The following is a 16,896-nucleotide window of genomic DNA, read 5'->3' as shown; positions in this document are numbered from 1 at the left end:
TGCAGAAAGTATATTCAGAACAAGGGCACTCATAGCGGATTGGGGACATGATTCATTGCATTCATCTTTTCTACGTGAACACAACAAATTCGATTCATGTAGAGAATATTCAGTTTTTGGTTTTTGGTTTTTACTAAATAAGAGTTTTTCTCCCAGAATTAGACCATTCGTTCTCTTCCATGTATACATGCATATCTACAAATTTTTCATGAGGTTATGTGTTAATAAATTTTTCATTCCGCTGCATATATATTATATATATGATATATAACCTTATTAGGTTGTTTACTTATTGATTAATCCTATATGGTACCAACTGGTAATTCTGAACATGCAAGGATTAATAAGGCTATATAATCTACTATAGAATTGATGATAAATCTGTGATCAGTTGCTCGGTTTTCGTTCATAGTTGTCATTATGTCAGAAATCACAAATCCTTTTTGCATATTGAGTGTTGTGATCAGGCTAACAGTACTTGACATTAACTAGATTGAAAGTTTTTTTGTTAGCTCTCTTTAAAGGGATAATTAAAGCCATCTGAATACTTAAAATACAGAATTCACATATTGTTTCCTGCTTATAAGATCAGTTTTCCTATATAGTTGGAAATTCTGCTGAACAAATTGCAGAAAGGCCATCTAGAAGAAGGGATCTTATAATGGAATATGATACATAGTCTTAACTACATGAACAAAACAAATATGTTTCATGTGGTCAAGGACACCTGCAGATTGGGGTACATATGAATATATTTTCAATGAAGATATGAAAATATATTCTTTTAAGCATATTTAATCAAATTTAAGTGTTATTTGGTTCTAACTGCAGCATCCATGAGTTTTTTTTTTTTTTTTAATCTAGCATTGAACCACTTAATGGTCACAATTTCAAGAAGTGGAAGCATGACATTGAAATTGTGTTAGGTCTCAATGATTTAGATTTGGCACTAAGAGAAGAGAAACCAGCTGCAATAACAGCAACTAGCACTGCAGATGAAAAGGATTTCCTTCCGTCCATATTGACGTGGGAGGTCTTTTTTAAAGGAAGTGTATATAGTTTTATGATCTAGTGCTACAGCATGGTTTACTCTCAGCCTATAGGTGTGAGTTAATTGTGTTTATAAGGCATTTCTTGGGGATTAAGTTTAAAGATTAAATTAAATTTTCAGTTATGAATTCCTCTGCTAGCTATCAATTCCATTGAACCCCTGAATGGTAGCAATTTTAAGAAGTGGAAGTGAGATTTAGAGATTACTTTAGTTCTCTTAGATCATGACTTAGCCGTGGTTAAGAACTTAATTTCATGTTTTTCCATTATGGATTCCAAGTTTTGTTTTGTGCGCGGCTAAACTATCAGGTATCTATGAATTATGGAGTCTTGGTTTGATATATATATATATATATATATATATGAATTTATACATATCAGTTTCTGTTTTGGACGAATATATATACCTATGTCTGTATGTCTCTCGGTTTCCTTCAGTTAATTAACATCTATTAGTTTTGCTTCCATGGTGTAATAAGCTTTGGATACTCTCACATATATTATTCAAAGTTATATATGTAATTATATTTGAATGATTAATCAATTTTCATGATCAAGCATTGTCGGCAAGTACGTGCAGTTATATTGATCCGAAAGAAATATACATATATATAAATGTTTGTTATTATAAATAAAAAAAAATTATAGATCAATTAGTATATGCATAACTTCAAGATCTTGACTTAATGTCGGCATATGTATCCGCTTTGATATGTACATGGCATGATTATCAATAAAATGCATTGCATCACGAAATCAGACCATTGCATGCACTCAAGTCCCTTTTATTGTTGATAAATATATCGAACATATCTATTCCTCTTTGATTGATCCTGCTGCCTTATATATGCTTAGAGTCATGCATATGTGCTATTTATATATATATATATATATATAAAGATATAATGCAATTTTGTTGATAAAGGATCTGAATTTGGTTTGATATATGCATTTATTCAATTAGTGTATATATATTAAATTTGTTCATGCAGAACAGAAAAGTGGAGCTATGTGGGAAATTAAATTTTCTGTGTGCATTATTAAAAATTATTTGTTATGAAAAGTTAATCTGAAGTCTGCTGATCGATTTCATATATCCATGTGTGTTGATTTCCATCATGTTTATTTATGTGAGTACTATATATGACGAATTTCATTTAGATCAAGTTAATGCTTTTCTTGAACAGTTTATATGATCGATCATGATGAAACTGCTATGTTTATGGTCATTTACTTATTACATATATGAAATTTATATGTAAATTTGAAGTAGGCATTAATGCTGGTATGTGGCTTTAGATATTCATTGAAGTTTATGTAGAGTTTGAATTTTGACTATAAATTAGATTATCGTTTTTGATTAATTTGAGCAATGGAGCACTATTATGGCAGGTAGGAAATTGCTTGATGTAATTTGCTTGGTATATGAATGTGTTTTAGCCTTAACTGATTCAGTGCATGACCATGATATATATATATATATAATTAAAGCACTTGTGGTCGATTATATGCATTCATTATGATTCAGTTTGTAGATGGCGTAACTTATATTCATATGTGGAAGTATCACTTTATGCTTATGTATTTGATCAAGATCAGTTTCTTAGTTTTGCATATTTTAGGTGAATTCAAAATATTTTATTTACTATTTTGAGTATGCAATAAAGGACATTCAGTAGCATATTATGTTTCTTGCTCAAAAGTGTAACATAGTTGTGCATGTAGTCTCTTTGAACATAGAAATTGTGTTCATTAAATTTCTACTTTATAAGTGGTTTTTTTTTTGAGACCCTTTTGATTAGTGGGAGTTAAAATATTTGTAAACTGAAGGGTTAATGATCACTTATATATGGATGCTTCACTTTTAGATGCTTCAGTTCAGTGGGAGCTTTAGAAATAGTGGGAGCTTCAGTTCTATCAGTACTACTGATTTTCTGCATTTCAGTTGTTAAGGCAGACAATAAGTGCCATAAATTCAATTTCGGTTATTTGAATTTTTTCAGTTATATTAAAATTGAACTAGACTTATCATGATTTCAGTTTGTAAGCTCAATTCTAATATATATGGTTTTTCAGTTTAAATTTTAAGTATATATATACATACATTGTGGTATTCACATGTGTACCTATATAGATTGTGACATTGTCATTAAGATAATGCAGACAATAATTAAGGCATAATGTCTGTGCATGTGTATAGAGATCTTGCTAATAAGATTTTGTGATCTTGCATTTGGAGAAGGCAAAATCATTAAGAAGGACCAAGTGTACAAGTTTAATACTGTGTAAAACACAGCTACTTTGTAAACCAATTTTTATTTTCATGCCTTGTAAATGACTTATGTGGGATATGGTATTGGCATCAATGACTATGAGTGGATTAAGCAGTTTAATGACTTAATTGCATCTCATAATCTGATGTTCAATATAATATCTTGACAAAGTTGAGCTAAGTCTTGTTAAATAATAAAACCAGCATAAATTCAGATTACTTGCAGTATTGTGTAAATGTGATGATTAAGAACAATGCTTGTCCAAGTGGGAGAATGTAAGGATTAAATGGACTGATGCCTTGTTCTACTCAGAGTCAATATTACACTTATACTTAAGATACAAGTAATAGGTTTATTAATAAGACATAAATCAGCAAGTCCATCTTAAATAGATTACTTATTTGAGTTGGACTAGGAAGACTTAGTTACTTAAAGGCCTTATACTATAAACAAGGCAATGATCCAGCAAAGTCTTTATAGAGTCCTATTAGGATTGGATTCTGGAGTCCTTGATGGGAGGAACTAGGAATCTATGAGTACTCTATATAAGCACAGGTCCCTAGTCACACAGCAAACACTTAGAATCAATAAGCTCTGCCCCATTGTGTGAGAGGTTAATTCATTGCTGTGATGGCTAGAAGACTTGAGCATCTTGACTTGAGGTATTTAATTTGCTAGCAGTATGTCTTCATCAGGTTAGTAGTTAATTATATATTACGGTTATATGCTTAGCAGTAGAATCATATTAATGTTGAGTTATACTTGTATCTATTGATTTGTGTATGCTACATAATTTATGTTTCAGTTCTTACAACAAGAGTCCATTCAATGCATATCGATCTCTTGGAGCAAAGCAAGAGTCCCTTTGCTGTACATGCAATTCCATTGAATTAAAGTTATTATTTGTATTTTAAAAAGTTTATAGTATTTTTAAATTTTTAAAAGAAATAAAAGAAAGATAAACAATAAAATAATATTTTGTTCAAATTATCTGCCTTAGTCATTGGAGTGACAAACTTTTAAAGTAGCAAAATGGTATGCCACATAGGTTAGTAAAGTACAATTTTGTCATACTTATTTGCCCCATCGGTTGGTAAGTTTACAGGAAGTGCTACTATTTACACACTTTTTTTTTTTTGCACACCCTTCTTAAAAAAAAAAACCAAAGTGAAAAGACCATCTCTCCCTCCCTCACCCAAAGTCTTAACTTCATTTCTCTCTTTGCACACCCCATCAATAGACAAAAAAAAAACACACACACACACACTCCCTCCTCTCCCTCACCCAGACCACCTCCCTCCACCCGACCACCCATCTCTCTCTCTCTCTCTCTCTCTCCTTTCCCTCTCTGTCTACTCTGGCAACACCACCTGCAATTTTTTTACTACCGAACCAATCACCATCTTTTCTAGCCAGTTCATCGTTTCCAGCAGTGTTGGAAGAAGAGTGAGGCTCGGTGATATTTACTGCCAAACCAGCTACAGAGAGAGACGCTAGAGAAAGAGAGGGGAGGAGAGAGAGAGAGAGAGAGAGAGAGAGAGAGAGAGAGAGAGAGAGAGAGAAGGGGGGGGGGTGGTCGCCGGAGGAACAGGGAGGGGGTGGCAGTAAATATCGGAGTGAACTTTGGTGTGGGGCCCAAGCCTCTGAATGTTGATGTGGGAAAGTTGGTTTTTTTCTTGATGTTAAGGCTTGTGGGTAAGGTTTCATTGGTGCTGGTGGTGAAGCTGGAGAGTAGGAGATATGAAATGGTGGATTTGCAGCGAGTAGATTGAATAATGGAGGGAGTAGATTGGATAATGGAGGGGGCTAGGTTTGGATCTATTTCTGCAATGGCCTGGCTGAACTGACTTCTAGGTCTTCTCTATTTGATGTGCTCTGCCACTTTTGTTGAGGTCTTTGTGAGAACAGGCATGGTTCCTTGAGAGAAAGAAAAAGAGACTAACTTTGGTTTGGTTTTGAGAGAAAGAATAATGAATGGAGAGAGAGAGAGAGAGAGAGAGAGAGAGAGAGAGAGAGAGAGAGAGAGAGAGAGGTGGTCGGGTGAAGGGAGGGAGGTGGTCTGGGTGAGGGAGGGGAGGGGTTTTATATGTGTGTGTGTGTTTTTTTTTTGTCGTTGATGGGGTGTGCAAAGAGAGAAATGGAGTTTTTTTTTTGTTTTTTTTGTCTTTTGAATTTTTTTTTTTCTAAAGAGCGTGCAAAAAGCAAACAAAGGTTTGCACACTCTTTATAAGTTAGTTACAACTTACAAGGGAACCGCGAATAGGTAGTGTACTACTGTACCACCAAAACAGTAAAACTGAAAACCTCGTGCGCTTATTATTCCGAGTCCGAGGTCATACCAGTTACCATATATAAGTGAATTTCCAAGTGGGCCCCACAAAGCCTTACCCGAAGAATCATAATCTCTTTTTTTTTTTTGGTCTTTTTGGTCAGAGAAGATTCACAATCATCATCCCCTCTTTGCTTCCCTTCCAATCTTCAACTCTTGAAAACCCTAATTTATCAATGCACCATCACAATTCACATCAACCCCAACAATTCCATGCCCTAATATTTCTTATTTACTTGTAATTTTAATTTATCAGTCTCGGCAAGCGTCGTTCGTTCAATGGAGGACGATACGTCGTTTGCCGACCACAAGCTCTGCGGTTTCCTCTCCGCGGTTCTCACCGTTACTTCCCCGGACCAACCCGACCTGCCCTTCGCCACGCGATTCCATATCTCCCGCGAAAACCCCAACGTCAATTTCACGTCCCAAAACGACGTCGTTCTGTCTCCGATAGGCGAAAACCCCAACGCCCATGTCTCGCCTGACGATTCGAAGCAATGCGAGGTTTCGGCTCCGCCGGAATTGGGGAAGAGGAAGGTCCCGGAGGGAGAAATCGAGGCGTCGTCGAAGAAGATGAAGATGATGAGGAAGAGGAGTAGTATGGGGGTGGTGCATGGGAGCATAAGCGTGGTGCACCAGCTTCACGCTTTGGTTGTGAACAATTGCTTGAAGATCGATGCTCGATTGGTTCGGATGGAGGCTGACGGCGTCAATGGGGAGGTCAGGGCTGTGTTGCTGGTTGATGTCTATCTCCCAATTGCAGTATGGTCTGGTTGCCAGTTCCCCAAATCTGGTCCTATTGCCGGTGCCCTGTTCCGACACTTGAGGTGCCATGCTGCATTGTAACACTTTTATGTTTTTGATATATGTTTGTGTGTTTGTGTGTGTATATATCAATTACATTTTGGTAGCTAGTTTGGGATTGTTGAACAAAGGAAAAAGATTTAGCTATATATCTATATATAGAAAAAGAGATTTTGCTAGCTAGATTACCATATATATATGTATATATGTATATGGTATTAGGCATGTTTTACTCAAAGAACAACATGAATTAGTGTAACTGGCGAAACTCATCACTTAAATTATTGTTAATGATTACTATTTAATATTATGAAGTAATGGATCCCACTACTTTCCCCTCAACGGTGAGAATAAGGAGCCAAGTATGGTCCTATCAAGTGTCTACTTTTTTTTATTTCATAGTTATGTTCTCCTGGTATAGAGCATTGGCTTGCATTTCTACAATTTAGTTTCTGATGCTATACAGCAATTTTAGGTGATAATGTTTGGTTGTAGTTTTTTATATGCCTAATGCTTATTGTATACACATATGTATGTATTTTATTGTGCGCCTTTTCAGGCTTTTAATAATATTGTTACTTGTACATAAAAATACATGTATGCATATGTTCTCTTACTTTTTTAAGGTTTTCCATTTTCCCATGTCCTGTGTTTTTATTTGTGTTTTCTAATTTTAATGTGCCGGTACAGAGAATTGGCCAGCATGTGTACGATTTAGATTCTGATGTTATACAGCCAACTTTAGTGGGGTGATGGGTGCTTGTTATATGCCTTGTTATAAATCCTGGTTATTCTGGTCTGCTGCACTCCGCAGTATCTCGTGGGTGTTGATTGACCTTAATCAAGCAATCAGTTGCCTTGTTGAATTTGCGTTTCTTTTCTTTTTTATTATTTATCCGTGTTATTGCAGTTGGTTGGTTCAGATTCAGTGAAAGGGTCTTTGCCCAAAAATTGAATACCTGTATATCCTCCATCCCAACCTAACAAGTTCAAGAATATCACTTTGCAGTTCTGACTGGGGAGAGAGAAGCGCAATGCTCGTCAATGGAGATTATTTTGAAAATACCCTAGGAGCTAATCGAAGCATATGGAATCTTTCTGATTGTCATGTTTTTGGTTGCAAGCTGCATCATAATTTCACTGATTCTTCAAAGAAAAGGCTATTTGAGCTTCATGAAATTTTTAAGAGCTTGCCTAGTGCGGCAAAGACTGGAAAACCTGATTCTTCTAGAATACAACCATTTGATAACTCTTGTAGATCTGGTATTGGGGAGATATCTGATGACATTTTACTTAATATTCTATCTGCACTTAGCCCGATGGACCTTGTTAGAGTGTCTTCAACCTGTCACCATCTAAGATTTTTGGCTGTCTCAATTATGCCCTGCATGAAACTTAAGTTGTTTCCTCATCAGCAGGTAGCAGTTGAGTGGATGCTACAGCGGGAGAGAAATGCTGAAGTCTTGCCACATCCATTGTACTTGGCTTTCTCAACTGAAGATGGATTTTCCTTTTACATAAACACTATCTCTGGAGAAATAGTTACTGGGATAGCTCCCACTGTCAATGATTTTCATGGGGGAATGTTTTGTGATGAACCTGGATTAGGGAAGACTATAACTGCTATTTCCCTTATTCTTAAGACACAAGGTACACTGGCAAATCCACCAGATCAGGTACAAGTTAACTGGTGTACACATAATGGAGACCAGAGGTGTGGTTATTATGAGCTTAATGGTGATTATGTAGCTGGCACTAGCATGCTCTCAGAAAAGAGGGATATGGGTCAGAAAGCTCAAAGTGGACTTGGGGATTTCAAACAATACCGATCTAAAAGAGCCAGGCTAGTTCTTCTTGATGAGCAAATTCCAGGATTCAATAATTCATGTCCTGGTAAAGGAATGGTAACACCAGCAGCTGCATACTCTGATCAAGCAGTGTGTGTGGTGCAATGCACTAGGAGCTTGAGTCACATCAGAAAAAATCTTCTTCCCACATTTGAAGGAGCATCTGGCAATTCCAAACAAAGAAAGGCGGGAAAGAACTCTAGCAAATTGAAGCAGTCTTCTGATGGTCCCCGACATGTATCTTGGCAAAAGAAAGATGGTTTTCCACATGGACTTTCAAACAGTCACAAGAGGGTTAGGAAGGTCAGTGCAGATAATTATGAGTATAACGACACCTGGGTTCAATGTGATGCTTGTCGCAAGTGGCGGAAACTTCCAGAAAGTAGTATTGCTGATGCTAGTGCACCATGGTTTTGTAGCATGAATGCTGACCCTCTCTACCAGAGTTGTAGTGTTTCTGAAGAATCCTGGGATAATTGCCGGCCAATAACGTATTTATTGGGATTTTGTACCAAAGGAACATTTGGAGGAGAGGAACATAACGTTTCTTTTTTCACTAGTGTGCTCAAGGAGCATTATGCCTTGATAAATTCCATAACAAAGAAAGCCCTAAGTTGGTTAGCTAAACTTTCTTCTGACAAGCTCTCAGTAATGGAGACAATTGGTTTGCGAAGTCCTTTCATAAGCACCTGTGTGGCGCCTGGTGAAGATGCTCATGGGTTTCAAGAAATATTTCAAGCATTTGGTCTCAAAAGAAGATTAGAGAAGGGTGTTATCAGGTGGTATTACCCCCGAAATCTTCACAACATGAGTTTCGATGTTGCTGCTCTCAGAGTTGCTCTTTGTGCGCCATTGGATTCAGTCAGGTTGTATCTTTCAAGAGCAACTCTAATTGTTGTTCCATCGAATTTAGTTGATCATTGGAGAACCCAAATCGAGAAGCATGTCAGGCCTGGTCAGCTGCGGGTTTATGTTTGGAGTGACCATAGGAAGCCTGTTGCACATAGTCTGGCTTGGGACTACGATGTTGTCATAACCACATTTAACCGTTTAAGTGCAGAGTGGGGCCCCCGTAAAAAAAGTGTACTGATGCAAGTGCATTGGCTTAGAGTCATGTTAGACGAGGGGCATACCCTTGGCTCAAGTCTTAGTTTGACAAACAAAATGCAGATGGCAGTTTCATTGATGGCTTCTAACCGCTGGATATTGACTGGAACTCCAACTCCTAATACACCCAACAGTCAACTGTCACATCTTCAACCATTGCTCAAGTTCCTTCATGAAGAAGCTTATGGGCAGAATCATAAGTCATGGGAATCTGGGATTCTCAGGCCTTTTGAAGCAGAGATGGAAGAAGGACGATCACGGTTGTTGCATTTACTACATAGGTGCATGATTAGTGCAAGAAAGATAGATTTGCATACTATTCCACCCTGCATCAAGAAATTTACTTTTCTTGATTTTGCTGAGGAACATGCAAGAAGTTACAATGAATTGGTAGTTACAGTGCGGCGCAATATATTAATGGCTGACTGGAATGATCCTTCTCACGTTGAGAGTCTTTTGAATCCAAAGCAGTGGAAATCTCGAAGTACAACTATCCGAAATGTCAGGTTATCTTGCTGTGTGGCTGGGCATATAAAAGTAACAGATGCTGGTCAAGATATTCAGGAAACTATGGATATTTTGGTCGAAAAGGATCTAGATCCTGTGTCAGAGGAGTATGCTCTTATAAAATATAATCTTCTTTATGGTGGCAACTGTGTTAGGTAATATTAGTCTTTGACGCTTTTCCCCCTTAAATTAGAATTTGCCAGATAAAGTTTTATTACTGATTAGAGATTGCATTTTAATTTTATCAGATGCGAGGAATGGTGTCGTTTACCTGTCATTACGCCGTGTAGGCATCTTTTGTGCCTCGATTGTGTTGCTTTGGACAGTGAAAGGTGTACTTATCCTGGCTGTGGCAACTTATATGAGATGCAAACTCCTGATACACTAACTCGGCCAGAAAACCCCAATCCTAAGTGGCCTGTTCCCAAGGATCTTATTGAGCTACAACCCTCATATAAACAGGCATGCTTAGCTCTCAAGACAAGTTGAACTGTTTTCATTTTTCTTTTTGGTAACCAATTTTACCAATGTATACCTTATGGTTTTTTTACTCAGGATGACTGGGATCCTGATTGGCAGTCAACATCTAGCAGTAAAGTCACTTATCTTGTGCAGAGACTGAAAGCATTGCAGGAAGCTAATAGCAAAATTGATGACAACAATAATGCCATGTACACTGAGAATTTACTTTGTCTGTCTGAGAAGAGCAATTCAAAAGAATTGGAACAAGTCCATGGCTTTAGAATGAGCAACAATACTCCTGAAACAAATTTGGACAAAGTTTTGGTATTTTCTCAGTTTCTTGAGCATATACATGTCATTGAACAGCAGGTGAATATTGTATACCATACCATTTCATGGCTTTATGTGACCGACTTTGCACAATTTTATGGATTTTTAACTCAAATCTCTTGTGCCAGTTGACCATTGCTGGTATTAAATATGTTGGGATGTATAGTCCAATGCATTCTAGCAACAAGGTACATATTGTTTTCCTCTCATATTATATATGTTTTACATATTTTATTTAATCTCCATTAATTCCTTTTTTTTTTTTGTGTAAAGTTGATTCACTTTCTTTTTTGGTGTAAAGTTAATTGACTTTCATTGGTTCAGATGAAGTCACTGGCCATGTTCCGGCATGATGTTGATTGCACAGTTCTTTTGATGGATGGAAGTGCTGCATTGGGTCTCGATTTAAGCTTTGTAACACATGTATTTTTAATGGAACCAATATGGGACAGAAGGTGATCATTCGAATATCTTGTGCCTTTTTTAAACATAAAAGAAGTCCTGAGTTCTATAGTTATCATGCATGCATAATGTAGTTAATTCAACACTCTTATCAAAAGAATATATTTAATTCAACTCTCTTATCAAAAAAATTTCACTTTTCTCTTATAACCTGCTGTTTCAAGACCAAAGTTTTCTATTTGATTCACTCCATGGCCTTAAAAAATTAAAAATACAATAGTCAATACATTTCAATATTCATGTGTTATTAATTTGTTCTATTGGTTGAAACCTCATTTAGCATGGAGGAACAAGTTATTAGTCGTGCTCATCGGATGGGTGCTACTCGTCCTATACACGTGGAAACTCTAGCAATGCGTGGTACAATTGAAGAGCAAATGCTGGAGTTCTTACAGGTAAACACATCTTAAGACCACATGATTGGTAGAATTAGATTGAAGAGGTGCATTTTGTTTTGTTTTGTTTCTCTAGCAAATTTTGTGAAGAACAACATTGTTTCTTTCTCTATGATTGATTGGACATTAAAACAAAGTAATTTAATTAACAAATAAAAAGAGGGCTAACTAAGCAAATTTAGGGTTCATTGTTGATTATACCAAACAAGGAAATTAAAAAAGTTTATTTCAAAATCTGGACTATTCCCTAGATTTCAAGTTTCAATTCCACATCCAAACACACAAAAAGACAGATTCCAATAATAGACGAATAATACTAGAGGAACCAGCTATAATCCTATAATGGACTCCTCCACTCCTTTGGTTTCACTTTGACCTAAAAGGCTTTGATTCACTAAGGCGAAGGAGCTTAGTCTTGGACTTCCAAATATGATATTTCTTTTGGTTATTGCTATTGCATCATTCCTCCCCTCCAAAAAAAACTTGACATGTTGGTTGAGTTAGGAGCTACTCGAGAATCATCACAAGGAAAGTGACCTAGATTTCACTGACAAGGGCACCTGGATTTTATATTCCTTTGATTTCACTTTGAACCTAAAAGGCCTTGATCCAATAAGGCTAACGAGCTTAGCCCTGGACTTCCAAAACGATATTTCTTTTGGTTATTGCTTTTGCATCATTCCTCCCCCTTCAAAAAGATGGTTGAGTTAGGAGCTACAACAGAATCATCACCTTCCTTGTGTTTTGGAAGTCCAAGTCTAAATCCATTATTTGATTATAAATGTCACTTAAGAGTCAATCTATTTTTAGATGTCATTGAAGTATTAATTTAATAGTTTACAGTTGTCATTCGATCCTCCGTTCTAGAACCGTACACATCTCATACGGCTCCTCCTTTATGTGCATTATGAAAATCATACATGGAATATCAAAAGTTATTAGGAGTGGATGTGTATTTGAATTTTTGAACAACTGAATTTATTTTATATTTTTGCCGCATCTTCTACTATAATGAGTGTTTTAGTACTTTTCTACTATTTGATTAGTCTTTTAGTATCTCTAGTTGTCTTTGCACTTCTATTTGAAACCCTTAAATATGGCATCTCTTGTAAAACAAACGATTTTAATGAATGAAAATTAAATGTTATTGAAAGGTTTGATGCCTTGATAATCTTTCTCCTCCATCTTCTCTTTAATTTTCTCTTTTCTCTCTCTAATCCTCAGCAGTTACAGAAATCGTAAATTTTTTTCTTCTTAACACCAATCTCATGTTGTCCTAATCTCTCTTGGTATGTGTGTTTGTTTGTTTGTGTGTGTGGCTAACTAATGATGTCATATGACCCCTACTTTTTGGTAATGTTGTTCCATGTTTGTTTTCTCTTTTCTTTTTTGAAATTTCAAGTTTTAAATGCTATAGTCATTCTTGTGTTATATGCTTCGTTAATGTTGCTTCAGGATGCTGATAAGTGCAGAAGACTTTTGAAGGAAGAGGCTGGAAAATCTGACCCTAAAGGGGCACGAACTCACCGATCATTACATGATTTTGCTGAGAGCAATTATCTGTCTCATCTTAGCTTTGTGCGGACAAATCTGAAGATCTAAAAGGTTTGTGCATGTATATTTCATCATAGTGCTACGATCAGTGTAGTTATAGCTTGAATTACTGTATAATCCACTGCTGCCATCACCATTTCTCAATAAGATCAATTTAGTTACTTCTTGTTTGATATTTTTGTGGGCATCAGAATCTTTTTGATTCTCAAAGTCATTGCGGTATCAGGCCCTCACAGATATTAAGAGGTGGAATTGTAGAAAGTAACTCTTTGATTTCTTTTTGAATATATTAGAACAGGCAGCATATCATCATCACCCTCCTGTGACCTTTGTCGAGACCCATACTCTGGTAGTGACTTAAAATCTCCTCCAGCCCGTCTTGGACACATGTATTTCGATCCAAGTATTCTGTAAACTTTTAAATGGTCTATAATTCTAGCTGGATGTCAATTAATGTTATGAAAAAAATATACTCAAAGAGTACTTGAAAAATATTCTGTGTTTTTTTTTGGTAGACACTAGGTAATATTTTGAATTTCAATTTTGAGTTTTTGAACATAGGTCAACTTTGATAACCTTTTATCTAAAACAGTTCACAATGGGAAAGGCAAATGATACCGTTGAAATTATTCTTTAGTTGATGTGCTTCTACTCGCTCTTATGGGTGGGGGTTTGTCCATAGAGTTGTTCTCAATTGTGGGTGGAGGATTATACAATTGGTTCGGTGACTAACAAGGTGGTCACTATATGGAGGTATGCGGCCTTAGCTCTTATGTGGGCTGTTTGGTTGGGAATGAAAAAGAAATCTTTGTTGTCAAGGAGGAAGTGGAAACACTTTGGGATAGGATAAAATTTGTAGTCTCTCTGGCCATCCTTGTCCAAACTTTTTAGAGATATTCATTCAGTGTAATACTATTGGGGGAGTTTTGATTTTATTGTAATTTGTGATTTTTGCTGAGGGGATTGATCTGGATATGGACTTCTCCTCCATCCTACTTGTACTTCTCTTTAGTAAATGCGTGTTTCTTCTCCTCCTAGATTATCTGTGATTCCTCTTTTGTGTAGAGACAATTTCAAAGAACAGTTAACTTGGCATGGAAAATTGCTCTTTTACCTCGCGCCAATATTCTCTTTTTTTCTTTTTTCCCAGCGTGGCCATATATATAAGGACATCATTACTTGAAAATTTCGCTATATATATACATGCTTCTTCTATTGAGGTATACCTCAACTTATTTATGTTGAGTTATATCCCATTAGGGCCCACACGAGTTGTTTGTATCGATTCGAACCGTTCATTTTTTACATCTTCATTGATAGATCATCCTTGCAAAAAATTAGCCAAATCGGAAATCATTTGCCTATTTAACTTTGATCAAATAAATGGCGAATCAAATATTTTCGATGAAACCGTTCATTTGTTTGATCAACGTTAGATAGGCAAATGATTTCCGATTTGGCTAATTTTTTGCAAAGATGATCTATTAATGAAGATGATCCTTGTGAACAGTTCGGATTGACACAAAACGACTCGTGTGGGCCCCAACAAAGTCATATCTCAACATAAATAAGTTGAGGTATACCTCAATAGAAGGAGCCTGTACATATATATATATATATATACACATACATATATATATATATATATATATACAGTTTTTCTCTAGGGCGGACACGACTATATTTTTTTTTTGGCGGATTCTCGTCGCCGAGCGCTTGGTGACTGTTCCGAGTGCTTGGTAGTCCATTTTTTATAATAGTCGAGTGCTGCAACAAGCGCTTGGCACCGCTTCTTCCGCTGATTTTTGAGGGTACTTCCCCGATGGTTCATCTTATACCCTCCTAGGGTGTAGAATGAGACTTGTGGAGGCTGCATGTTAGGTTTCAACTCCCGGATTTTGGGTGTAGCCCAAAATCCCGGAGTTAAAACTTAACATAAAGCTGACAAACCAGTGCCGAGCGCTCAGTAGAAGAAGAAAATGGCACTACCGCGATGCTGGAAATTCGTGAAAAAAAAATTGCAGGCATCCGCCCTAGAGAAGGACTATATTTATATATGTAGACCACACAGTATTATCTCATGGAGATAATAAATGTGAAATTAAATTGAGAATGAACTGATTGCTGATAAATAATGGTGGATGTGGTCAATTAATAATTTTCCCAAAGGGTGGAATGGATTCTTACGCTGCTATACCAGTAGTCGTTTGATGCATATTTACCAGTATTTCTTCCTCAATGTAGAATGTTTATTTAGTTTATATCGACTTATTTTGTGATTTAGTTTGCTCAACAAAATATGATTCACTTCTTTTTTCTGTCCAGGAATTTGATCATATTGTAGATGACTATCAAGACCATTTGAGAACTTTTGCACGGAAAATATCCTGCCACTTGGGCTGATATATTGCCAATGCTGTCTTTTTACAAGTAGGCCAATGATTGGACATGTTATGGCAAATGATCTTTTGGGAACAAGTCTTTTGGAAAAAATGCCGAATAGACAGCATTAAATGCCAGATGGACACGTTATGGCAAATGATCTTTTGGAAACAATGGACATGTTATGGCAAATGATCTTTTGGCAAACAATGCCAAATAGACAGCATTAAGATGAACACATTTGCTTGAACCTCACATTTGGGAGCACCTTCTCATAATTTTTTGATTGAGAATTGTATCATAGGGCTCAGATATAGAAAGTGTTGTTATATGGTTAAACCAAAGGCCAGAAAGGAAAATACTTCTAATATTTATTCCTAATTCAAGTGTATCATTTCAATCTGCTGAAAACAATCGTTGAAGCTCTTTTTGTCATTACACAAATAGTTAAGCTTGTTTGTTGCTCCTTGGGCTATGCGGTTTTTCTGAAAATTAAGCGCATATCATGTATATTTATGTCATGTAGAGGTGGTAACTTGTTTAAACTATTGATTGTATAAAAGGTATCATCACTATAAAAAAATCACAAAATGTCCACTTTTTAACAAGGCTTAATTGTGTTTTTACCACCCAAAGTTTACATTGATTCCCACTTTACCACCCAGAACTTTATTTGTCCCACTTTACCACCCAAAGTTTACATTGATTCTCACTTTATCACCCAAAAATTTATTTGTCCCACTTTACCACCCAAAGTTTACATTGATTCTCACTTTACCACCCAAAATTATTTTTCGTGTCCCAGTTAACCTTTTTTCGTCTATTCTGTCACTCTAGATTCAGGGGGTAAAGTAGGAATCAATATAAACTTTGGATGGTAAAGTGAAAATCAATGTAAACTTTGGGTGGTAAAGTGAGACAGATAAAGTTCTGGGTGGTAAAGTGAGAATCAATGTAAACTTTGGGTGGTAAAGTGAGACAAATAAAGTTCTGGGTGGTAAAGTGAGAATCAATGTAAACTTTGGGTGGTAAAGTGAGACAAATAAAGTTCTGGGTAGTAAAGTGGGAATCACCCCAAACTTTGGGTGGTAAAAAGACAATTAAGCCTTTTAACAAATATACTCGTGTTATAATAGGCTTCATATTTTTAAAGTGCTGAGCGGTTAGCAAGGTGCCAAGCGTTTGGTGTGCCTTTAAAAAAAAATAAAAATGGGTAGATTATCACTGTGGAACAGTAACAATTAGTAATAATTATTTTTATATTATAAAGCTGATAGATGTGACTATACGTTTAAATTTTGTGTTTTATGTTAGTTTAATTTGACATGTTTATGTAAGAAAATACATAAAGTATATATATAAGTATTATTTTTATGCATTTTCAAATAATTACT

At 36.1% G+C, this 16,896-nt stretch overlaps 1 protein-coding gene across 4 annotated transcripts; it reads left to right on the top strand.

Annotated features, from left to right (window-relative positions):
* The first annotated feature begins 5,747 nt into the window (after positions 1-5,747).
* On the top strand, positions 5,748-15,846 carry LOC147291918 (SNF2 domain-containing protein / helicase domain-containing protein / F-box family protein). 4 transcript variants are annotated; one of them, XM_086237596.1, is made up of 9 exons: positions 5,748-6,479; positions 7,466-10,072; positions 10,166-10,379; positions 10,473-10,748; positions 10,838-10,897; positions 11,034-11,164; positions 11,452-11,566; positions 13,022-13,171; positions 15,446-15,846. In XM_086237596.1, the coding sequence occupies exons 1-8, from the start codon at positions 5,932-5,934 to the stop codon at positions 13,166-13,168; spliced, it is 4,098 nt and encodes a 1,365-aa protein (XP_086093722.1). In that variant the 5' UTR covers positions 5,748-5,931; the 3' UTR covers positions 13,169-13,171; positions 15,446-15,846. The 4 variants fall into 4 exon arrangements, with proteins under 4 accessions (XP_086093722.1, XP_086093723.1, XP_086093721.1 ...); XM_086237597.1 differs by lacking the exon at positions 15,446-15,846 and adding an exon at positions 13,713-14,435; XM_086237595.1 differs by lacking the exon at positions 15,446-15,846 and having other exon boundaries at positions 13,022-13,697.
* The last annotated feature ends 1,050 nt before the right edge of the window (positions 15,847-16,896 follow it).

This window comes from Dryas octopetala, chromosome 3 (assembly GCF_963921425.1).
Source record: "Dryas octopetala chromosome 3, drDryOcto1.1, whole genome shotgun sequence".
NCBI classification, from domain to species: Eukaryota; Viridiplantae; Streptophyta; class Magnoliopsida; order Rosales; family Rosaceae; genus Dryas; species Dryas octopetala.
The sequence above is the reverse complement of the archived record's forward strand: the minus strand, read 5'-3'. Positions and strand labels throughout refer to the sequence as shown.

What these genes read in the sequence shown, in the direction of transcription:
- LOC147291918 (XM_086237596.1), top strand. Translation starts at nt 5,932, where the DNA reads ATGGAGGACGATACGTCGTTTGCCGACCACAAGCTCTGCGGTTTCCTC. An exon ending in TACAACCCTCATATAAACAG is followed by an intron (nt 10,380 to 10,472) that starts GCATGCTTAGCT and finishes TTTTTTACTCAG; the next exon opens with GATGACTGGGATCCTGATTG. An exon ending in TACATGTCATTGAACAGCAG is followed by an intron (nt 10,749 to 10,837) that starts GTGAATATTGTA and finishes CTCTTGTGCCAG; the next exon opens with TTGACCATTGCTGGTATTAA.